The sequence below is a fragment of the Microtus ochrogaster genome, chromosome 5 (genome assembly GCF_000317375.1).
Source record: "Microtus ochrogaster isolate Prairie Vole_2 chromosome 5, MicOch1.0, whole genome shotgun sequence".
Classification (NCBI taxonomy): domain Eukaryota; kingdom Metazoa; phylum Chordata; class Mammalia; order Rodentia; family Cricetidae; genus Microtus; species Microtus ochrogaster.
The window spans coordinates 81,542,967-81,568,271 of record NC_022012.1 but is presented as its reverse complement, the minus strand read 5'-3'; the positions used below and the strand labels follow the sequence as shown (position 1 = coordinate 81,568,271).

The following is a 25,305-nucleotide window of genomic DNA, read 5'->3' as shown; positions in this document are numbered from 1 at the left end:
TATTATATATGCAATATTCTGTCTGTGTGTATGTCTGCAGGCCAGAAGAGGGCACCAGACCTCATTACAGATGGTTGTGAGCCACCATGTGATTGCCAGGAATTGACCTTTGGAAGAGCAGGCAATGCTCTTAATCACTGAGCCATTCCTTCAGCCCCCTTTACTCCTTTTTTAAAGACTTTTTTATGACTCTATGCCTTCTCTTCTCTCTCAATCCTATGTATATTTAGAGGTTTTTACTTTGTTTTTGTTTTTTTGAGACAGAGTTTCTTTGTAGCTATCAAGCCTGTCCTGGAACTAGCTCTTGTAGACCAGACTGGCCTCAAACTCATAGGGATCTGCCTGCCTCTGCCTCCTGAGTGCTGGGATTAAAGGCATGCGCCACTACTTCTCAGCTGACCATTAGGTGTTTTAACAGGCAAAAAATTGCAGCTTTACAGAGTCAAATACAACATAAAAATGCAATACATCTTGGCTTCATTACAACAAATATAACATCTTAAAATAATCTACAACAGTGTGCATTAGCACACCCAACCTTCACTTTAGTTTTTAAACCTGAGCTCTGTTACCACTAGAATCACAGAGGGAAGCCAAGGCTGGTACTCATATCTGGCTGTAATGTGTATAGAAGCTGATGCAGACGTCACAGAGGTGTTGCTCACTGGTTTGTTCCTTGTGACTTGCTCAGCCTTTTGAAGCTTACGGAACTCAGCACAACCATTATTGTTATCTATACTCATAATGAGCTAAGGCTTCCCTATCAGTCAGATTAAGAAAATGCCTACAACCCAGATATGGGGCATTTTCTCAGTGGGGTTTCCTCCTCTCAGGTGACTCTAGCTTGTGTCATAAAAAGGCCAGCAAAGCTCATCTCTCCTTGGGCCCCAGGATCCTTCATTCTTGCTTTTATACTGCTTTATATTTACAAGATTTATAAAGCTTGCAAGCCAAGCTGTGAACAATTTGAGATGCAGATCTTGTTTTTTTGCTTATTTGTTTGGTTGGCTGTTTTTTTTTTTTTGTTTGTTTGTTTTAAGTATATAGATGAATTCTTGTTGCCAAAGGAGATTGAAGATTACCTGCAACTGGATTTACTGTGAGCCTCCATGTGGGTGCTGGAAATTGAACCTCTGGAAGAGCACCCAGTGCTCTTGACCACTGAGCTATCTCTCGAGCACTGAGATCCAGTTTTATTTTTGTTGTTAATTTTTTTTTTTTCTTTTGAGACAGGGTTTCTATGTATAGCCCTGGGTGTCAGGGAACTTACTCTATAGACCAGGCTCACCTGAAACTCAGAGGTTCACCTGCCTCTGCCTCCTGAGTGCTAGGATTCAAGGTGTGCACCACCACTGCTTGCATAAGGTCCAGTATTTCTTTACATGTCAATGCTTAATAAAATTGTTTTTAATATCAGGACTCTTGATGTAGAAGCAGGTGGATCTCAGGTATAAGTATTGCTTATTGATGATAACTAAGAAAGGGTTAATAAATGCACAAACTGAAAACTTAAACTGGGTTGTGTGTGGCACACGCCTTTAATCCTGGTACTTGGAAGCCAGAGGCAGGTGAATCTCTGAGTTTGAGGCCAGCCTGGTTCACATAATAAGTTCAGGACATCAAGGACTTGTAGAGAGACCCTCAGGGGAAAAAAAAGAAAGAATGAATAAAATGAAAACATTGAATACTCGAAACTAGATGGCACATGTTTCCAGATCTTTCCTATATGTATTGGAACAGGGTAGGAAAGAAGGTATTCTATGTGGAGTCTCTGCTTTAGCATGAACAAAGCTCACACTACATAAAGTTCAGTCCCTCACACTACATAAAGCCAGGGGTTGTGGTACCAGCCTGTAATTCCAGCACTTAGGAATGTTGGAAGAGCCAATTTATTTTTTTATTTTTTGCTTTTTTTTTTAATTATTTTTTTTTAATTTTTTTTATTTTTTGCTTTTTGAGACAGAGTTTCTCAATAGCTATGGAGCCAGTCCTGGAACTTGCTCAGTAGATCAGTTGTGACCTTGAACTCACAGAGATCTGCCTGTCTCTGCCTCCCCGAGTGCTGGGATTAAATCCATGCATCATCACTGCCAGGTGCAATATAAATTTTAAAAAAATATTTTAAGCCAGACAGTGGTGACCCACATCTTTACTCCCAGTACTTGGGAAGCAGAGACTGGTGGATATCTGTGAGTTTGAGGCCAGTCTGGTCTACTGGGTGAATTGTAGGACATCCAGGGCTACACACAGAGAAACCCTGTATTGATAAACAGAACAAATAATTATTTTAATTCTATGTGTATATGTGTTTGGTTTGCTTGTTAAGACCATGTATCTGCTGCCCATGGAGGGCAGAGGAGACAATTGAATCCCCTGAGACTGGAGTTAGAGCTGGTTGTGAGCCACCATGTAAGTGCTGGGAATCAAGGGTGGGTCTTCTGGAAGAACTAGTGTCCTTGCTGATGACCCATCTCTCCAGCTGATAGTAGAGACTTTTTTACCAATAGGAGCAAGGTGGAACATGGCACACAGGATATGGTAAAGGAATTTTATGGAACTATTTACAATAGGATTGTCAGGGGAACTTAGTATTCTCATGTAAAGGAGAAAAACTACACATAATCCAAAGTTTGCTGTGGAGGCACACATCTGTCATCCCAGCACTTGAGAGGCTGTCGGTTTGAATGAATGTGGCTCCCAGAGGCTTATGGGGAATGGTATTATTGGAAAGGATTAGGACAGGTGGCCTTATTGGAGGGTGTGTGTAACTGGAGGTGGGCTTTGAGGGTTCAGCAGCTCAAGCCAGGCTCAGCAGCTCACTCTTTGTTCCTACTGCCTGCTGATCCAGATGTAGAACTCTACAGTCCCTTGTCTGCCTATTCTGCCCTCATTCTTCCCACCATAATGACAATGAACTAAACTCTGAATTGTAAGTCAGTCCCAATGAAATGTTTTCCTTTGTAATAGTTGTTGTGGTCACAATCCCTAACTAAGACCCAGTTGGTACCTGAAGCTGGGGAATTATTGCCATAGGACTGGCCATGTTTTTGGCTGGAGGAATATGGAGTAATTTGGGACTTTGGACTAGAAAAACAGTTGGAGACTTTAAGCAGGGCTTATTGAGCCATACTAGTAGGAGCATGGAAGACAGAGTGATTTGAATTGTGGGGTCCCGCTCAAGAGGTTTCAGAGGAGAAGAATATTAATATGTGGCCTAGAGATCATTCCTGTAATATTTGAAAGAGGATGTCCATATTGCTTAAGACATCACAGAGGTCAGCCACCTTGCAAGGGTGCAGCTTGAGAGACAGAGTAAGGAAGCCTGAATCTTCCTTATATTTTGGCAGCACTTGAAGAAAGACAGAAAAAAGAAAAGGAAAAAGTAACATCTTTCTGAGTCAACTGAACTGCAGGTCTAATGGTATTGACTGCCTAAGGTTTTTTAGTGAACACTTCCTGAATGTCTTTTGTGAGTTTTGTTTTAGGCAGACAGTCTTGTAGCCCAAGCGGGATTCAAATTTAGGCAGCCAAGGGTAATGTTGAATTTCTTACCATTCTATTCTGCCTCTACTTCGCCAATGCTACAGGCTTGTGTGCTACTATGCCTGATATTATACATGCCTGAGAATTGAACCCAGGTGTCTAGCACACTAAGCAAGCACTACCAACTGAGCTACTTTCTTAGCCATCTTCTGTTGTTTTAACATTCAAACATGTTGAAAGAGAAGGGAATGAAATAGTTTGACTTTTACATTAAGATAATTTAAAGCTTTGAATTTCTTTCCCCTCCTTAAAAAAAAAAGAATAGTAAGAAAGGAGGTTTAAATAATAGTCTTTGTACTTCTGCTTCATATTTCTGCTTAATTTTTTCATACACTATATTTTGATCATGTTCTTTCCTATATTTCTACTTCTGCAATGGTAGATCCACTGCAACTACTTGGGAAATTTTAAGTGGCTTTTCTTGACTTCAACATACATGACTCCGTCCTTTTGTCCTCTTGCTGGGATTCTCAGCTCTCCTTCGGCCTTCGTTAGGATTACTAGTCCTGTGACCAAACACCATGACCAAAAGCAAGTTGGGAAGGAAAGATTTATTTGACTTATACTTCTTATCTCACTGTTCATTATCAAAGGAGGTCAGGACAGGAACCTGACGAGGCAGGAGCTGATGCAGAGGCCATAGAGATGCCACTTACTGGCTTGCTCAACCTGCTTTCTTACAGAACCCAGGACCACCAGCCCAGGGATGGCACCACCCACAATGGGCTGGGCCCTCCCCCATCAATCACTAATTAAGAAAATACCTACAGCCTGATCTTGTGCCATTTTTTAATTAAAATTTCCTCCTTTCAGATAACCCCATCTAGTGTATTAAGTTTCCTTAAGACCAGCCAGTAGGCTATACATTTTTACTGTCTTCAGAAGCAGTCTCTGGTCTCGTTCCTGGATCAGAGTGCTGGGACAGCCTTGGAGACTGCTTGCATTCAATAGCTTATAGGGTTCTAGTTACTAGAGAGTAAAGCAGGCGGGTGGTAATAGCATGAGAACAGTGCTGGCCCCTGTTGTGAATGCTTAGGTATGGCAGAAAAGGAAACATTATTTGAAAGGGGCAAGAGCAACTCTGCTTTAAAAGAGCTTCTAGTCTGTTTCTTCTGTTTACAAAGTTTCATGTAGCAGAAAAAGTTCTACAAGAGCTAGTTCCAGGACAGGCTCCAAAACCACAGAGAAACCCTGTCTCGAAAAACCAAAAAAAAAAAAAAAAGTTCTGTGACTGGAGCCTATCAAAGGGGATTGATTGCTAAGACAGTAGAAGCTCCGTTTTTCATAGTTGCTGTTGGAATTTGTGACTCTTCGTAGAGTATGTTAGCCTTTGTGAAATCCTTTCTGGAGGAGAGGGCAAAGGGCTGGTTTACCCAGCTGGTTAGTATTCTGTATGCTCTGCTTTAGCCAGCTGAAAGAGGCAAGACACTGAAGTCATTTTTAGATGAGATGGATTGTGGTTACAAGAACAGACTCAAGTTTTTAGTCCTGCTGTATTCAGTTCATTTTCTTTCTTTTTTTTTCAACCACAGTTCTCTCCAACCTACCCTCCTCCTGCCCTCTGCATCCTATTAATTTTCTGCAGTTCTTTTTACTGTGGTTACTGGACATGACCTTCATTTGCGAATAGCAGCTATGCCTATGTCATTTCTCAGAAGTCTGTCGGCATTTTAGAAGGCTCTACCCACCTTTTGTACCGAGTACTGTGAGGAATTATTCACTCATGGACATTTGTTTGGGTGGGAGCTGGGTCTAAGTTGATGTGAGAGCAGGGTAATGAATAAATGAGCCTCAGGGAGTGTTCATGATTTTAGAAAATGCCTTCAAGGTTAGGGATGTAGTTCAGTTAGTAGAGTACTTAGCTGGTGTGCACAGATCCCTCAGTTTGATCCTCAGCATCACACAAACAAGGACTGCTAACACACACCTGTAATCTCAGCACTTGGGAGATGGAGGCAGGAGCATCAGTAATTCTACAGAGCAAGAGGCCAGCCTGGGCTACATGAAAACAAAACTCTCCTGGTAAAGGAATAGTAACTTTCCTATTTTCTCCTTTTTTGAATGAAATCTTTTTGGTTTTTCGAGATAGAGTTTTTCTGTGTTACAACACCAACTTTCCTGGAACTAGCTCTTGTAGACCAGGCTGGCCTCGAACTCATAGAGATCCTCCTGTTTAGTGAAATCTTTGGTGTTTTTTATTTGTGTATGTGTTGTTTTTTGGTTTGGGATTTTTGTTTGATTGTATTTTGATTTTTTTTTTTGTATGAGATAATAGTTGTCATGAATGATTTTGGTTAGGCCAGTTAGCGATCTTCAAATTTGTGTGTATTATCAGATTTTGAAAACATGTTTAAATATCAATGCCCCAATTAACTACAAGTCCTCTCTTTGGATTTGTAAAGAAAAGCGAGTGGGAGCAGCGTTGTCAGCCTAAGAGCTGATCTTTTGAGGCTGAGACTATGTAGGTGTGAAGTATGGGGGAGCTGACATAACCAATAGTCAGTGGGGCACCTCTGCCCTGCTTCTGCTGACTCGCCCGATGCTAGGCTGCTGTTCACTTCCTTCGTCTCTACCTTAGCCTTGCTTCTTCTCTTACCCCTTTATTACTTTATCTCCCTCCTACTTTTCCATTCACCTAAGACCCACGTCCATTCATCTTGATCTTTTTAAGATAGTTTTCCCTTTCTACCCCAGGCCCAGAAGCCAGCTCACCTTTTCTTCATCTGGGCTGTTTAGTGACCTCTGTTTTGTTAACAAATATGATTGGACCACAGAGTGGTTTGATTGGATGAGGCATGAAGACCTACTGGTGTAGCCTTAAAAGATGTCAGGCAGTTGGCAAGTAAGAATTCTAAATAAAAATTGAAACTACCACCTGTATTTTTTCAGGCCGTTGATGCTCACTGCCATCGGCTGCATCCTCCCTATGGCACTGGTAAGTGTGGGAAGGGCTGGCAACAGTTATGGTGGGCTGCTGGATTCATCCTTTCTTGGGGAAATTTTTTAATTGCAAGTTTTGTTACCTACTTGTCTTTGAGGCTAGACAGTTTGGACAGCTATAGGTAACGCTAAGAAAGGAAGATAGAACTGACCATGGTCATGGGTTTTCTTGAGGTATTATCAGGAGCAGAAATTACTTAGTGCGTGCCTTACTTCATCCTCACTGCTGCCTTGTTCTATATGTTAATACTTTGAATACAAAACGTATCCTATCCAAGTGCTCTAGGATGTCACCAAATACTTTTCAATTTTGAGAAATTCCTTTAAGAATTTATTCCAAAGATACTTGACTCTTAAGAGAGGTCCTGAATGTCCATTGTGCTTTCCATTTCCTTAAGGAACAAGCTTTACCTCCCGTGATGGTTTTAGTTCATTGTAGGCAAGGGATGCAAACGTTTACTCAAGTAACTAAAATTTTTGTGTTTTGTTTTGTTTTTTTCGAGACAGAGTTTCTCGGTAGCTTTGGAGCCTGTCCTGGAAGTAGCTCTTATAAACCAGGCTGGCCTCGAACTCACAGAGATCCGCCTGCCTCTGCCTCCCGAGTGCTGGGATTAAAGGCGTGTGCCACCACCGCCCGGCTAAAGTAACCAAATTTTTAATAATGACTTGCTTGAATTTTTGAGGGGGTTAGGATTTGGTCGGAGCTTGGAAAGAAATTAGTTATTTACTAACAGACTTGAAGTGGACTTGGAACTTGAGATTGAAAAAGAATTTCACTGGAGTATTCTCTTTTAAGAACCTAGTGATGAGCATACGGGGAACAAAATTAAAACCTAGACTAGGGCAGTGAATCATAATTTCTATGCCTAAAACCAAACTGTTCTTGGACTTGCCTTCTCTAACACTGTGAACTGAAGCTTACTGCTTCAGAAGTGTTACTGTTGTGCACTGCTATCTTGCTGTGAAAAGATCGCCCATGACACGGAAACTGGGGATGGCTTACAGTTTCATAGGTTAAGTCCATTCTTGTCATGGTGGGAAGCATGGTGGCATTCAGGCATTCACAGGCCACAGGAGGAGAGAGACTTTGGGCTTGTAATGGGCTTTTTGAAAGCTCAAAGCCCATCCCCAGTAATATACTTTCTCCATAAGAGGCCACATTTTATGTTTGAGTTTCTCTATAATATGAGAAACCATACTAAGGTGTCATAGCATTAGGACATTAGCATCTTAGGAAATGCTGAGGCTTTAGGCTCCTGTGCTGTTAGTCATGTTTGGAACCACTTGCTGGTAAATAGCCACTTAAGTGTTAGTATAGATGTCGTTACCTCTGAGTGAGGAAACACAACAATGCATCTCCCTTTGGTCTCTGCGCTGCATTCTCTGGCCTTGCTTGTGAAGCAGGAATAAAATTGAGTGGAATGTTTACAGTTCTTTAAAATAAGAAGGAAAAACTTGACTCTCCTACTGCCTCCCACTTCACTAGGCGCCTATAACACAGTGTTACCAAGTGAAAGTCTGTGTCAATTCCCTTTACAGACACAGGCCACAAAGGATGGTAGATGTTTGTGTGTTACCTTTGCGAGTACCGCTGCTCAGAAACAGTCCTTCCTGACATGGGTAGCTAGATGTTTTCAGAAGTAGAGATCTGGAGCTGCTGGATTGGATTAAGGCTGTAGGTATGTAGGGTATCGTGTAGGATAAATGACTACAGAAGGGACCTCATTTCCTTCAAGTGGCCTGGATTCCAGGCCAGCCATACACCCTGTCTCAAAAAATACAAATAAATGAAATGATAAAGTACATAAACACGTGTTTCTTATTAAGGTATAGGGCATAGAAATGCAAATTTTTTTTGGGTTTTTTTTGGGGTTTTTTTTTTTTTTTGAAAGCTATGGAAAAGTAAAATGTGTTTGTAGTGGTGATTCTACTTAGCTGTTACTGAGTGGACCAGGTATACTTTATTGATCCTGGGGGTGATGTATCCTATAATTCTTTGTAATAGTGGACACTCTAGCAAAAATTAAAGGATGCACATAGAAGTACATGACAAAGGAGACTTGTATGCCTTAGGAACATTTAGATGGAACCAAATGTAAAAGCAGCCCACTCAGCTTGAATGAGGTGTTTGTCTCCTGTGAGGATGCTGACAGTGTCCTTTTAAACAGCAAGCCTGGTTCACTAGCCATGTCTGCATGGGACTGATAACCGCTGTCTTTTCTTGTATCCTTCCCTATATATTTGAGAGCTTCTCTGTTGTCATACTTGGAAGTGCATGTTGTTGTCCTACCTCCTGGATCTCTGACATTAGAGGTTTCGCGTGGATCGGGCTAGTAGCCATGCACGAATTTATCAAGGCACAGCAAATTTCTTCTATTTAGTCAGTGTAACTAGCCATGGTTCTGATTCTTTTTCTCACCTTCCCTCATAGATGCAGTACCATACTTTAAAATTAAGTAGTCATGGGGCTGGGGAGATGGCTCAGGTTAAGAGCCCTGGCTGCTCTTCTTCAATTGAGTTCAATTCCCAGCATCCACATGGTGTCTCATGGCTATCTTAATAGGACCTAATGCTCTCTTTGGGTGTGCTGGTGCACACACAGAGCACTTTTGTAAAAGGTACTCACAGACAGGCATTGAATTAAACAAGTGACCTGTGGAGACATTAAGCGGGGTGGTGGTGGCACACACCTTTAATCCCAGCACTCAGGAGGCAGAGGCAGGCAGATCTCTGAGTTTAAGACCAGTCTACAGAGGGAGTTCCAGGACAGCCAGAGAAACTGTTGTTTGGTGGCCAGGGTTTTGGGGGGGGGGGGATGGGACGAACGACTCTTAAGCAGCTAGATATATGGTTATGTGAACTGATGTGTGGGCATGTTTACTATGTTCTGAGGTAGCAGCCCACTACCAGGTCCTCTTCCCCTGTATGGGGATCAGCAGTGTAAGTAGTTTCTAGTAACACAGTTGCCACTCTCCTAACTTCCAAAATTATAAAAATTTTAAGACATTTGGGTATGTTTTATTCTTTCCCTGATCATGTGTGTGGTGTATGTGTGAGTCACCTGTGAGATGTGAAGACAGCTGTAGGAGTAGGCTATTTCCTTCCACATGGTTTCCAGGGATTGGCTTCAGTTAATGAAGCTTGCATAGCAATCAGTTTCTTTTAAAAATACCTCACGGGCCCAATTATTTTTTTAAGTTACCATTTTGTTTATGAGACAAGGTCCCATGTTGCCCAGGCTGGCTGGTGTTGAACGATTTTGAACTCCTCCTGATCCTCCAATCTCCTGCTGGTATTCTAGGCGTGCACTATGGTGTTTCACTTTTTTGTTTGTTTATTTGTTTAATCAACTTTTTTGGTATTTTTTGTGGGTTTTTTTTTTTTTTTTTTTGAGACAGGATTTCTCTGTGTAGCCCTAGCTGTCCTGGAACTTACTCTGTAGACCAGGCTGGCCTCAAACTCCGAGATCCACCCACCTCTTCCTCTGGAGTGGTGCTGCAATTAAAGGCATGAGCCACCACCACCTGACTCAATTTTTTAAAATATGGACTTTATACGAAGCCATAGCTGATTTGGTACTCACTTATGTAGTTCAAGCTAGCCTCAAACTGATAGGATTCCCCTGCCTCAGCCTCCTAAGTACTATGACTGTAGATGTGTGCTATCATGCCTAGCATTGCTTTATAGAAACTTTCATGTAGGAATAAGTTCATCCAGTTTTAAATTTTTCCATTATATTTTTTTTGTTCATTTGTTTGTTTGTTTCTGAGACAGGGTTTCTCTGTTTAGTTTTAGTGCCTGTCCTGGAACTAGCTCTTGTAGACTAGGCTGTACTAACCCACAGAGATACGCCTGCCTCTGCCGCCCGAGTGCTGGGATATATCTATCTGTTTAGCAATTATCATTAACCTGGCATTGTTTGTTTGTTTGAGAACATGTTTTATTGTGTAGACCAGCTTATCCTTGAACTCACAAAGATTGGCCTGCCTCTGCCTCTTGAGTGCAGGGATCAAGGGTGTGTACCAACCGCACCCTTCCAGGATCCCAACTTTTCTATCACTCCAAAAATTTCATGTGTCTATGCTCAGCCCTCATATTTAGCCCCAAGGAACTACTATATTTCTCTGCACAATTTTGCCTTTTTTAGGAAATTCATGTTTCCTGATCCTCCTATGATTGTGTTGTTTTTAAGTTTCATCTGTTTTATATGCCATTAATGGATTCCCTTTATTGGTAAATAGTGATTTTCATAGTGTAGATAACACTTTTTTTGCTTATCTGTTCATTTATTAATTTATAGACATTTAGGCTGTTTCTGACTTGGCTGTTAAAACTATGTTGCTAAAATCATCCATGTCCTGGATTTAATGTAGACATTGCTTTCATGTGTCTTGATGTCTATATTTAGGAACAGGATTCCTGGGTCACATGGTAAGTGTATGTTTAACATTTTAAGAAATTGCCAAAATCTTGGTAGCACACTCCTTTAAATTCAGCACTTGGGAGGCAGAGGCAGGTGGATCTCTGAGTTTGAGGCCAGCCTGCTCTACAGAGCAGAGCGAGTTCCAGAACTACCAGGGCTACACAAAGAAACTCTGACTTGAAAAACCAAAAAGAGTGTGTGTGTGTGTGTGTGTGTGTGTGTGTGTGTGTGTGTTGTATATCTGTCTTTTTCTCATTTTCTTTCCTTTTTTAAAAGACATGGTCTCACTATGTAGCTCTGGCTGTTCTAAAACTGGCTGTGTACACCAGACTTGCCCAGCACTCACAGAGACACATTGTTTGCCTCCCTAGTGTTGGAATGACAGTTGTGTGCCCCCATCCCTGGCAAGAGCTTATCTTTATTCAGCCGAAAATAGGAGGGATGCGTACTAAAAGATCTTTGAAGTTGTACAAGTATTGATTATTTTTTATTTTTAGATTTTTTAAAATGTATGTGCATATTCTGCCTTCTTTTAGCTATGTATATATTTGTGCCGTATGTGTGCCTAGTTCCCTGAAAGTCAGAAGAGAGCATCAAATCTTCCTGGGAATGGAATTATAAGTGATTATGAGCCGTCATTTTGGGTGATGGGAATAAAACCTAGGTCCTCCACGAGAGCAAGTGCTCTTAAGGGTTGAGCAGAGTGTCTCCAGCCCAATGGAATTGATTAGAGTAAATTGCTGCTTTTGGAGTATTGAAAAGTGGTGGTATGAGTCCTAATTGATCATGAGAAAATTCACCTCTTGGAACTAAGGCTGATTTTTATCTTTAACGTGGCTTTAAATGCCCCAACAAGGTTTGTTGCTGGCCAGGGAGTGAGGCTGCTTCAAGTTTCCCTCTGGGAAAACTGATGTGTGGATGGAGGGGTTGAAGAAATAAATCAGTTCACTCCTAGGATCTTAATTTGTGTGGAAACTGCCCCCACCGCTAAGACCACCTTTAAAATAAATTCTTCTAAAGTACTGCTCATTGCTTGTTGTCCTCCATCCCTGGAGGCGTCTTTGACACCTGGCTCTGTATATAGATCAGCAGCAGTTCTCAACCCTTTGGGCTTCAGTCAATCCTTTCACAGGGGATGCATAAGACCACCAGAAAACAGATGTTTACATTTTTTTTTTAAATATTTTACTCATTTTATATTTTATTTGGATAAGGTTTTCTCTACTGAGAGATAGCTGTGACCATGGAATAGGAACTCAGAACCTATGTAGCCCAAGTTAAAGATGGCTGTAAAGTCCCACATGTATAAAGGGAAGTGATCAAGGGTCCCCTGCAGAAATAGCTATTGCTTTTGTCAACTGAGTCATCATCTCTCCAGCTCCCACATGCTGAGTTTGGAGGCAAAAAGTCTTCTTTTTCTTGCCCATCTCTTGTAAATGAACATTCATGTTTATTCTTTCCTTTGTTCAGAGCCCTTGATCATATGGTCTGCTCATCCAATGCAGAGAGTTTTATACAAAGAAACCTTACTGGGATGAGCTTGGGATCAGCAAATCCCTAAATCCCAGTTTCCATCTGATTGGTTAGAAATCACAGCAGTCTAAAGATGTTTACATTATGATTCATAACAGTAGCAACCAATTAAAGTTACGAAGTAGCAGTGAAATAATTTTATGGTTGGGGGTCACCACAACATGAGGAAGTGTATTTTTTTTTAATTCTTTTTTAAAAATATTTATTATGTATACAATATTCTGTGTGTATGCCTGAAGGCCAGAAGAGGGCGCCAGACCTCTTTACAGATGGTTGTGAGCCACCATGTGGTTGCTGGGAATTGAACTCGAGACCTTTGGAAGAGCAGGCAATGCTCTTAACCACTGAGCCATCTCTCCAGCCCCGAGGAGGAAGTGTATTAAAGGGTCACAAAAGTGTATTAAAGGGTCACAGCATAAGGAAGACTGAGAACCACTGATATCCTCCTTATGTACCTTGCTCGATGAAGATCAGTCTTGCCACAGTGGTTCCACCATATTCATAGTGTCTGCATATGTCATAACATAGGCACTTTTCTTTTTTTTAATATTTATTTATTTATTATGTATACAATATTCCGTCAGTGTGTATGCCTGCAGGCCAGAAGAGGACACCAGACCTCATTACAGATGGTTGTGAGCCACTATGTGGTTGCTGGGAATTGAACTCAGGACCTCTGGAAGAGCAGGCAATGCTCTTAACCACTGAGCCATCTCTCCAGCCCTGATAGGCACTTTTCTTAAACTTCACGTACAACTTGGAAACCACACTAGCACCTGATACAGAAAGCTAGCGGTATATATGTGAGTTTTTTTCTCTGCTGACTCAAGTGTATTGAGGGATTTTTGGCTCTTTGCACTTAATAAATATCTTCACTGTTAGTTTTTCTTTATTGTGTTGTTTTTTGGGGGGGGGTTGTTTGTTTTGTTTTTGACCCCTCCCTGAGAAAGGGACTCATTCTTTAGCTCTGGCTGTGTGTTTTGTCTGTATGATAGATGTGCACCATGTATGTGCCAGGTCCATGGTCAGATCCCTGGAACCTGAGCTATTGGTAGACAAGCCATAGTGTGAGTGCTGGAAAATGAACCTAGACCCTTCTGCGAGACCAGCCAGTGCTCTTAACTGTGGGCCATCTCTTCAGCAACTAGTTTTCTTTCCTTACCAAAACTAGGATGTGCACAGAATGTAGTCAGTGCATTTCTGGTGTCAACAGAACCATGTTAGTGTAAGTGAGCTTAACTCTGAGCTTTTGTTTTGGCTGTTAGTGTTGTTGAAATCAAGGAATCAGTGTTCAAATAAATGTCTTGAACATTTTCTAAAAATAGATCTACCTTCACTTTTTTATTTTTATGTATACAGTGTTGTGCCTGCATGTATGCCTGCAGGCCAGAAGAGGGTACCAGGGCTCATTACAGATGGTTATGAGCCACCATGTGGGTACTAGGAATTGAACTCTCCAGCCCCCATGCCTTGAACATTCTTTTTTGAAAAAAAAATTCTTTTGAAGAACCACAGGTTAATATTGGTATATGGTGTTGGGTTCAGTGAGTAAGACACTTGCTCTGCAAGTGTGACTTCCTGTGTTTAGATCCCTAAACTCTGTAAAGCCAGACTCGGTATCTTCTCCCTGTAATCCCACATTCAAATATCCAGGTGGAGAAAGAAGAATCAGTTGCTTGAAGACCATATACATGAGCACACATAAATTACTAACTAATCATGTATTGAATGGATATCTCTTTCTTGTCTAGTTGTGTAGGCTTTATGGAATTAAGGGAGGCAGCCCTCACCCCTTTCCATAAAATCTTTCTATAAAGATTCTACCTAAGTCATTTGTGGTAATTTTGGTGCCTTTGCCAGGCCTATGCCCTCTGTATATGAAGATATTTAGAAATGAGAACAGTTGGGTATGGTGGCCCATACCTGTGATCCCAGGAGGCAGGAAGATTCAAGGTTATCTTTAGCTACAAATTAAAACAGAAGTCAAGGTAAGAAGCAGTTGATATAGTTGGGCAAGGTTGCCCATTGGTAATTAGCAGCACTCAGAAAGTAATGCAGAGGATCGTGGTTCAAGAGTTATAAGAGCACACCGTATTCCCAGCACATGGTAGGCCAGGGCAAAAGGAGCATCTTGCTGTGAAGGAGCTGAGAATCCTTACATCTTGACTCACTGGCAACAGGAAGTGGTCTGAGACACTGGGTTTGGCCTGAGCGTATATGAGACCTCAAAGCCCACCTCTGCAGTGACACACTTCCTAATCCTGCCGCTCCCTTTGGGGCCATTTTCTTTCAAACCACCGCAGATCACAAGCTTGTATCAGCATGGGCTGCAGAGTGAAAACCCCTAAGGGGGAGAGGATGTGTGGCACACATCCTTAATGTCAGTACTCAGAAGGCAGAGCCAGGTGGATCTCTGTGAGTTGGAAACCTGTTCTACATACAAGGTTCTAGGCCAAACAAGGCTAAGGAGTGAGACCTATCTAAAAATGAAATAAAATTTTTATCTAACAGCTGTATTTATGCAGCTGCTAAAATTTAAAATAGCTAGTATATCACTTCATTTTATGATAATGGTCTGTTGAAATAGTTAAAAGACATTACTATCCATGACTTAGGAACCTTGACCTAAAATCTCATGGTCCTCAGTAAGAAAATGTTTTAACAGTGTGCACAGTGTTCCCTTTCATGGAGGGTAGTGGGAACCTCTACCCCCAAATGAAGTTAGCTATCTTGCATCCTTGATTTTCTTCAGATGTATTTGGTCTGTGGGACAGGAAGGCACTCATTAATTGAACAGCCTCAGATAATGATACTGTTCTAAAACATAACTTATTTAAGTCTTGGATTATTTGAGCTTCAGTGCTATGTTTTCCCTACTGAAGTTTTTCTCTGTGAACCAGTAGGACTCAGCCTCAGAATAGAGTTATGTATCCTGAGGTATCTTCTGGCCTTTCATGTTTTCTGTCGCACCTTTGTAATATCCTGTGCTTGCCCTGGGTAGTCAGATATAGACCTACAAACATATCCCAACCTTTTTGTTTCTGTCTTGACACTTAAGATGTTTTGCAACTAGTTTACTTTTCACTTATTATGTCCCATAACAAGCAAATGCTGCATTACTACTTGCTTCTTTAACCTAATTCTAAAATGTAAACTTCTGGGCTGGAGAGATGGCTCAGCCGTTAAAGGCTAGGCTCACAACCATAAATATAAAATGTAAACTTCTGGAGCGTGCAATATAGCTCAGTTGGTTGAGTGCTTGCCTATAATATGCAAAGAACTGAGTATAAACTGGACATAGTGGCACACATCTGTAATCCCAGAACTGAGGAAGTGAAGGTAGAAGGATCAGAAATTCAGGATCACCCTTAGCTATACAGTATAGCAAGCTTTAGGTCAGCCTAGGATATATGAGACACTCTTTCAAAGGAAATAAAGAAAACCCTTTTCTGTGTCAGTAACTATAGTTGTAATGGTAAAAGTAAAATACTGCAGATCCCTAAATGGCTGCCCCGATACCATACTGCAGGTCCCCAAAGTGGCAGCAGGCAGCCAGTCCCAGGCAGGTACTATGTAGTTCCCCAAGTTGCTGCAGTGGGCCATGAGGGGCAGAAAAGTCCAGGCAGGGAGCCACATGGTGGGTGAGAGATCTCGACGAGGCAGCCAGTCCTACACAAGGAGAGACAGTGCCATCTGGGCACGCCATGCTGCTGGTCTCCTAAGGCAGCCGGTCCTGGGCAGGGAGCCACGCTGTGGGGCAAGAGACAGAGACATGGTTAGGCACACCATGCAGAGTGAGATTGGATATTTATTTGGTGGGTTATGGAAGGGAAGAGGAGAAGGGGGAGATAGAAGCTGCCTCTTCAAGAGGGAGACAGAAAAAGAAAGGACTCAGGCTGGAAGCTGAAGATCAGCTTGCCTTTGCGGGTGTGGGGGTGTACCTTGTCTTAACAGAGCAGACCATTACAATAGTACCTTTCCACTAACTAGATTGTTGTCCATTGCATGGATCTGTTATGTATTATTTATCAAGCTCATTTTTCTTGGATATGTAAGTTGCCTTCAATATTTTATTCTTGCAAATAACTTAGTAGTGCATGTATCCTCCTTACTTCCTTGGGAGGAAGAATTTACAGTAGAATTGGTAGCTTTTGTTACCTTTTATGTAGACTCCAGAAAATGTACAAGCCAGAAGACTGTCTACAAACCTTTAAAAAAATGTTTTGCTACTGGTGCTTGTTGGATTTTATGAATTTAGAGATTTTAAACTGATTTTTTAAGCCAGGCATGATGGTGCACGCCTTTTAGTCCCAGAATTTGGGAGGCAGAGTCAGGTGAATCTCTGAGTTTCAGGCCAACCTTGTCTCAAGAGCAAGTTCCAGGACAGCCAAGTCTAGTTACACAGAGAAGCCCTGTTTTGAAAAACAATAACAGTAACAAAACTGGTTTTTAAATGCTATTTGATTGTTTATTTGAGGCAGAGTCTCACTGTGTAACCTTGGCTAGCCTGGTGCTTTCTATGTATACTGCAGATCCCTATGTATAAGATTTGCCTGCCTCTACCTCCCAAGTCCTAAGATTAAGGGCATTGCTACTATGCCAAAATTTCTTTTTTTAAAAATTTTGTTGTGTATATAGTGTTCTGCATGATGAAGAGGTCACCAGGTCTCATCACAGATAGTTGTGAGCCACCATGTGGTTGCATGGAGTGTAGCTCAGGACCCCTGGAAGAGCAGCTAGTGCTCTTAACCTCTGAGCCATCTCTCTAGCCTAACCCAGCTTTATTTCTGAGATGAACTCAGAAGAGATTCATTTGCTGGATTAAAATTATGTGCTACCACTAATCTGACCTTAAATCCTTTATTTTGTTGTTTATGGCATACAAATCAAGAAGTCAAAGCCTGGAGCTGTGTTTGTTGCTAGTACTAACTAGACTCATACTTTGTGTGTGTGCCTTCATAGGACAGCATGTAAGAACAAAAGTCACATTTGGGATCCCATTTGGGAAGCCTCTTGCTTATGTTTGATATCCCCCCCTTTTTTTCTCTTCAAGACAGGGTCTTAATATGTAGCTCTGGCTGTCCTGGAACTCTGTAGACCAGGCTGTCCTGGAACTCTGATCTGTCCTGAGATCCGCCTGCCTCTGCCTCCCGAGTGCTGGGATTATGTTCCTCTACGCCTAGCTCAGATAGCACATTTTTAATTACTATAGAAAGGATGGTTTGGGTTCAGTTTTCAGTGAAAGCTTCTATTTTTTTTATAGGAAATATTAATGAAAACAAAGACGAAGAACAAGAGATAAAATAACAATATAACTAATTTAACTTAAAAGAGCCAAAAAATGCAATTAAGTCAAAAAATGTGAGCCCAGCATCGTGGTAGATGTATACATTCTCAAACTATAGAGCACTAGAAGAAGCTACAGTTAAAATTCGTTATTCGTTGTTGTTGTTTCTTACAGGTATCTCACTCAGTTGCAAAACTTATATTAGTTAATTTCCACTGGCAAGTCTCAGAGATTCTGGACAGGTAAGATGATCGGGAAAAGAAGATAAAATTGTCCATAGCATTTTTCTGTCTGCCTACCCATTGTGATTTTGTTGACATTTTGGAGTATGTCCGTATGTGTGTGCTGAAACACTATAACTAAAAACAACTTGTAGAGCAGAGGGTTTATTTGGCTGCATATTCTGAATCACAGTCCATTGGAGAAAGCCAGGGTGAACATGCACACCTGACAGGAACCTGACAGCTCCTGACGCAGGAGCTGATGCAGATTCCATGGTGAAGGCTGTTACTGGCTTGCTCAACCTGCTTTCTTTCTTTTTTTAAAGATTTATTATGTATACAACATTCTGCCTCGATGTATGCCCGCATGCCAGATGAGGGCACCAGATCTCAGTACAGATGGTTGTGAGCCACCATGTGGTTGCTGGGAATTGAACTCAGGACCTCTGGAAGAGCAGTCGGTGCTCTTAACCTCTGAGCCATCTCTCCAGCCCTTAAACACACTTCTGAGCTGTCATGTGGATGCTGGGAATTGAACCCAGGTCCCCTAGAAGAGCAGTCAGTGCTCATAACTATCAAGTCATTTCTCCAGCCCATTCACCCCATATTTTTTAAACTCTTACTTTATTCTTAAAGTATATATCTTTTATTTGTATGATTATGCCATTCCATAAACATAAAATTATGCTGTATGCATTCTTCAGCTTTGAATTTAATATGATTGTATTTTATACTATCCTCTCATCAGAAAACATTATCTTTTCTCTGTCAGAAAAATAAAGCAAAACTTTTTGAGGCCCGGAGAGGTGGTTCAGTGGTTAAGAGCACCTTCAGAGGACCCAGATTCAATTCCTAGCACCATGGCAGCTTTCAACTGAGTCTATATTTAGGAATCCAGCACCTTCTCCTGGCTTGCATGGCACTAGGCATGCCTATGATGTGCATACATACATGCAGGCCAAACATTAGTGCACATACAGTAAATATTAAAAACCAGGTAAAGGATAGGCAGTAGTCATTGCATGCCTTTAATCTGAGCACTCAGGAGGCAGAGACAGGCAGGCGGATCTCTTGAGTTTGAGGCCAGCCTGGTCTACAGAGCAAGTTCCAAGACAGCCAGAACTACACAGAGAAACCTTGTCTCCAAAAACCGACAAAACCATCTGAGCATAATGGCACACCCTTCAGTCTCAGCATGTCGAAGGCAGACAGAGACAGATAGATCTCTGAGTTCGAGGCTAGTCTGGTCTACATTCTGAGTTCTAGAACATCCAAACCCCGTCTCTAAACCCTCATGCCCCTGCCCACCCCCTCTCCTCTCACCAAAAGAAAACATTTGTATTGAGATAAAAAGAAATTTGGTTCAATAAGGGAGCTATTACCACTAAGCTCAAACTCATTATGTAAACTATGTTGGCTTCACGCTTGCTGAGTGTTAGGATTACAGATGTGGATGTCGTGTTCACAAGGTAAAAGGCAGTTTAGTACAACCACAACATATGTTTGTTCTGTTACTGAGTTTAAAATGTCTTCAGTTTTTGATTCTCTCTATCTCTGCCTTTATTTTCAGGTACAGGGCAAATTCTGCCCAGCTGCTTGTTGAGGCTCGAGTTCAGCCCAGTCCATCCAAACATGTGAGTGTCTCTGTGTCTGACAGTGTTAACACCACTTTTTTTGTTTGTTTGTTTTGTTTTAATAATCCTTTATGAGTTTTTTGAAAATAATCTTTATTTATTTTGCGGGGGTCTTACTATGCAGACCAGGCTGTCATGAGATCTTCCTGCCTTTGCCTCCTAGTGCTAGGAATAAAGGCGTGTGCCACCATTGCCTGATTTTTTTTTAAGTAAATTTATTTATTTTATTCTACATATATGAATGTTTTTGCCTGCATGTATACACATGCACTTCATGCGTGCCTGGTAGGAACAGAGGCCAATAGAAGGCAAAGGCATCAAATCCTCTGAAACTGGAGCTACAGATGGGTGTGAGCTGCCATGTAGTTGTTGGGAACTTAACTTAGGTCCTTTCCAAGGACTCCAGAAGCTAGTCTGTTTCTTGATTTGGTTATATTTATATGGAAAATCCTCTGCCCTTGAACAAACTGCAGTGTTGACTGTGAGAACCTTTACAAGTCAGCCTTTCAGAACTTTTTTGGCTGAATTTGGTGAGAGGCCTTGGCTTATATGGCTACATCTCTCTCTCTCTCTCTTTCCCTCTAGGTCCCCACAGCCCACCCCCCTCACCACTGTGCAGTGTGTATGCAGTTTGTGCGGAAGGAGAACTTACTCTCTCTGGCCTGCCAACATCAGTTTTGCCGAAGCTGCTGGGAGCAGCATTGCTCTGTGCTTGTCAAGGATGGTGTTGGTGTGGGTGAGTCAGCACTGAACTTAAACTAGGCCTCTTCATTTTATTTTATGTGTTTTGTCTGCATGTAGCTCTGTGTAGCATATGTGTGGTTGGTGCTTGTAGACGTCATGGAATACCCTGGAACTGGTTTTACAGTTTGTAGTGATCATGGGGTGGGTTATGGGAGTAGAACCCAGTTCCTCTGCAAGAGCAACAAGTGCTTTTAACTGCTAAACCTTCTCTCCAGCCTTAAAGTATTTGTCCTTCACTGTGCATTTTTCCTTAAACAACCTTTCCTCTTGAAAGGGTTTTATAGTTAGAACAGGTAGTTCAGTCCTTCAATCAATAGTAGCGGTTTCTGTGGTCTCCAGGAATGTGAGGAATTAAAGGTCTTACAGATATAGTCTGTGGTCCCCAGTAATGTGAGGGATTAAAGGTCTTACAGATATTGGTGTGAGCACAAGTGGGATTGTCGCACCTTTAAAAGAACTGTCCTTTGAGCTTCCTTTCATGGCTTGATTCCCTCTACTGTTTGGGCACTATAACCCATATCAGAATTTATTACCAGCTACAGAAGCATTTGTTGTTCTGTAACGTGATAATATTCAGACTTATTAGAACCATGTTCGTTGTTACCTGCTGAATCTCAGTATGTTAATCTGGGTATGTATGATGGTACAGGTCTGTGATCCCAACATTTGGGAGGAAGAAGCAGAAGCATTAGAAGTTCAAGGCCAGTCTCAGCTAGATAGCAAGTTTGAGGCTGGCTTACACTACATGAAAGAGTCCCCTCCCCACCCAGCCCCTCAAAAAAGAAAACATAAAAATGTCAGTATAGGGCTGGAGAGATAGCTCAGGTTAAGAGTACTGACTGTTCTCCCAGAGGTCCTGAGTTCAACACTCAGCAACTACGTGATCCCTCTGCCTCTGCCTTTGTCTTTCCAATGCTGGGATTGGGATTAAAGGTGTGAGCCACTACATCCAGCCCTATATATTTATAATAATATAAAACTATTTATATTATTATAAATAATAATTATATTATTTAGTGGTGCTTGGGCTGATCTATGGCTAATTGGGCACAATCTTTGTTACATTATTATGAAAACATGTAATTTCTCTCTTTGAATGTGTTCTTGATAAATATTTTGGACAGCATTCCTCTATGAAATTAGAATTTGTTGGTTGAACTTCGTGGGTAAGTGTTGTGTCGTCTGCAGTATGGTTATCCATCATATTATCTTTGGTCAACAGGAGTCTCGTGCATGGCTCAGGATTGTCCACTCCGAACACCAGAGGACTTTGTATTTCCCTTGCTTCCCAATGAAGAATTGAGAGATAAATACAGGCGCTACCTCTTTAGGGACTACGTGGAGGTATGAGCAGCCCTGTTCTGCCCTCTGTCTTCCTGAGCCTACCGTACACAGTATAATCGCAGCTGGCATTAGATGGGGGTGGTGAGTCACATGGGTAAATGCCAGATCTGTTACTTCCTTGTTATGAGACCACTTGTTCATTAATTTATCTGAATCTTGATTTTTTTCTTATTTGCGTGTGTGTGTGTGTGTGTGTGTATGCGCGTGCATTTGGTGGTTTGCTATGCATGTGGAGTCCTCTGGAACTGGAATTACAGACAGCTGTGAGCTGCCATGTGGAGTGGAACCCAGGTCCTCTGGAAAAGCAGTCAGTGCTCTTAACCACTGAGCCATCTCCCCAGCCCTGAATCTTGGTTTTCATTTCCGTAATATGGACAGTCGTCCTAAAGTATACACAGTTGATTAAACAAGCTGAGCCGGCCGTCTTATGTGAGGGTTGCGCACAGGTCTGGCACAGCTCAAGAGTTGCTATTCCACATGGTTTTCTGTACACTTAACCCAGATAAGGACTCTTTTGTTTCGCTTTTTAGCAATTTGAAAATTTGTTCATGATTGCAGGGTAGTTAATTTTAGATTCCTTTCCCTATTTCCGCTACCTGTCAGTTTTACAGATTCTGTGCAACATAACTTTATCTTTGTCATTTATTACTTAGTTTAAAAGCTTATTGGATAGGTTGTTGTCTTGTGCACATTCAGGATACACACAAGACCCTATTTTTTTTTTTTTTTTTTATTTGTGGTTTTTTGTTTGTTTATTTGTCTGGTTGGTTGGTTGGTTTGGCTTGGTTTTTCAAGACAGGATTTCTCTTTGTAGCCTGGCTATCCTGGAACTCTAGACCAGGCTGGCCCTAAACTCTTAAGAAATTCACCTGCCTCTGCCTCCCAAGTACTGGCATTGAAGGCCTGAGTCACCATCATGGCTTAGCCTCATTCTTTGGATACTTCGTTGCCTTCGATAGATTACTGGGCACCTTTGAGTCCCTGAGCTGTCAGGTGCATAGGTAACTGGGATGTGTTCTCATCCAGTCCACATCAAAACATTTCTTCCTGAGACATGTTTTCCCTATATTGACCAGGCCTTGACTAAGCTACCTGGGCTCAAAGCAGTCCTTCTGCCTTAGTCTTCCAAGTAACAAAGTAGTTGAAGTTACAGACACAAGTGTCTGCACCCAGCCTACAGATACCTTCTTATATAATAACTTAAACTTAGTGGCTACCTGTTTTAAGCTTTCTAAGTTTTAGTCTTTTGATACAAGCTATCAGCTAGGAGAACAGAGGCCCTTGAATAGTCTGTTGAGGCAGCTAAAAGAAGATATCCTCCTCATTTCCCTCTGTGTTCACAGAGCCATTACCAGCTCCAGCTGTGCCCCGGTGCAGACTGCCCCATGGTTATTCGGGTACAGGAGCCTAGAGCTCGCCGAGTACAGTGCAATCGATGCAACGAGGTCTTCTGGTAAGAGGGAGCGAGTGCTGGGAAGTCCTGGCTTCGTGGCCCATCTTCCTTCAAAGAGCACCGGGCTGGGAGAGATGCATATCTGTTCTAGGAGAGTTTTCTGGTCCTCGTGGCTCCGTATTTTGCGTTCCTCAGATATTTTGATAAACGAACAGTCTTTGGAATCAAGGAAGTGCATATTCCTGAGGAATATGCTTGAACATCTGATCATCTTCCCTCTATTTCCACAACGCTGGGATTCCAGACTGCATCACCATGCTCAGTTTATGTGGTGCTAGGGGTTGACCTTGTCCATGTGCATGCTAGGCAAGCACTCCAAACCTCTTTAGCTAACTTTTTTGTTTGTCTTGTTTTGTTCTGAGACAGAGCCTTGTTATGTAATTTTGGCTATCCTGGATCACTTTGTAGATCAGGCTGTCCTAAAAGTTAGAAAGATCTGCCCCTCAAGAGCTGGTGTTGACTTCATATGCCACCCTGCTGGTACTCGCTGCCTTTTATAAAACTGTGATTTATGGGTGAATTCTACATCTGAGGTACTCCCCATTTAGTAAATTCCATGGGCATAGCCAAAACATAACAGATTCTTTCCAGGTGACAGCACTGTCCAGCTGTTTTCCCTACATATCACAACTGCAAGATTGCCTGTTACCATGTAGGTGAGGAAATGAAGGTACAAGGTAAATAAACCTACTAGAAAATAGCAGAGCTGTAATTTAAATCTAGGTGTGTCCTAATGGCACCTCCCTGGAAGATTGGTGGTCTAGATGCAGAGAAACCACACAGTACATGTGTATGTGTGTTTTCTGCCTTTCAGGACAGTGAGGGACCCTGTCCTACCAAAAGTTGAAAACTGAACACCTTTTTTTTTTTTTTTTTTTTGAGACAGGGTTTCTCTGTGGCTTTGGAGCCTGTCCTGGCACTAGCTCTGTAAGACCAGGCTGGTCTCGAACTCACAGAGATCCGCCTGCCTCTGCCTCCCAAGTGCTCTGAACACCTTTTTTTTTTTTTCACATTCGGAGCTTCTTTCCCAAAAGCACGTGTCCGCTGTCTGCCTGTAGACCTTAGTGTTGGCTTGTACAGAAGGGGATTAGAATGCGGGTTCTAGTTGTCAGATATAATAGGACCGCTCAGATTTGATAAGATATAAATAGGACCGCTCAGATTTGATAAGATATAATAGGACCGCTCAGATTTGATAAGTTCTGGCATTCGTGCATCCTTCTGCACATCTCGCTAGTTCTACCTTATACCTGAGCGAAGTATCCTCAGAGTGCCTTCTGTGAACTTGCCTTCCAAAACGCTGCGCTCATGGCCAGAGATGGCGCTCTGCTGCACATAGAGCCTTGGGTTTGAGCTCCTGCACCACATAAACCAGGCATGTTTGGCTCATGCCTGTAATGCTAGTACTCAGGAAGTAGAGGCAGAAAGATCATTTTGGACACTAGCCTGGGATATATGAGACCCTGTTGCAGGGGTGGGAGTACACACACAAACCTGGGCTCCAGACACGAAATGTAGCTTCATGGTAAAGTGCAAGGCCTTGAGTTTACTCTAGCACCTCAACGGAGGGCTGGGCTCCATTTGACTCCTTTCGGGAAGGGTTAATTCCATTCAAGATATTGAAGGAGAAGTTTTGTGTGGACCTATTGAGCATGTAACGGGCTCAAGTTGAAAAACCATTCATAACATGCTTCATTATAATCTGGGTAACGCCCCTAAGACCCAAAGCTAATTCAGGATATGTAAAGCTCAAACAAGAGGACAATTTAAAACACAAGACCCTTATTTGGTGAATATTTGAATGTGTTTCTTTTTCAATTTTAAGTTTCAAGTGTCGACAGATGTATCACGCCCCCACAGACTGCGCCACAATCCGGAAATGGCTTACGAAGTGTGCAGACGACTCTGAAACGGCTAACTACATTAGTGCTCACACTAAAGATGTAAGGACTATGTGTTACCTGTAATGGAACTTCCCTAAATAGTGCCCTGAAGGTTGGACATCTGAGAGCAGAGCACATAGCCCAGGAGCTTGTTGGAAACGTGGACACTCAACCATACTTAGTAGAGCTTTTTCATCCTTAGATGCATTTTTTTATTATTATTATTTTTTAGTGCTGAACATAGTTGCCCACACCTTTAGTCCTTGCACAGAGACAGAGGCAGATGGATCTCTGTAATAA

At 41.9% G+C, this 25,305-nt stretch overlaps 1 protein-coding gene across 4 annotated transcripts in view; it reads left to right on the top strand.

The window, feature by feature from the left end:
• Arih2 (ariadne RBR E3 ubiquitin protein ligase 2) overlaps positions 1-25,305 on the top strand; it is a 58,554-nt gene that overhangs the window by 23,495 nt on the left and 9,754 nt on the right. For 3 of the 4 annotated variants that reach the window (XM_013346612.2, XM_026779272.1, XM_026779273.1), the window contains 6 exons: positions 17,901-17,968; positions 19,518-19,581; positions 20,167-20,317; positions 21,548-21,669; positions 23,013-23,122; positions 24,948-25,065. In XM_013346612.2, the coding sequence (XP_013202066.1) occupies positions 17,901-17,968; positions 19,518-19,581; positions 20,167-20,317; positions 21,548-21,669; positions 23,013-23,122; positions 24,948-25,065 (633 nt within the window). Of the gene's footprint in view, positions 1-6,432; positions 6,479-17,900; positions 17,969-19,517; positions 19,582-20,166; positions 20,318-21,547; positions 21,670-23,012; positions 23,123-24,947; positions 25,066-25,305 lie in introns of all 4 variants that reach the window. The other variant, XM_026779274.1, reaches the window with a different exon arrangement.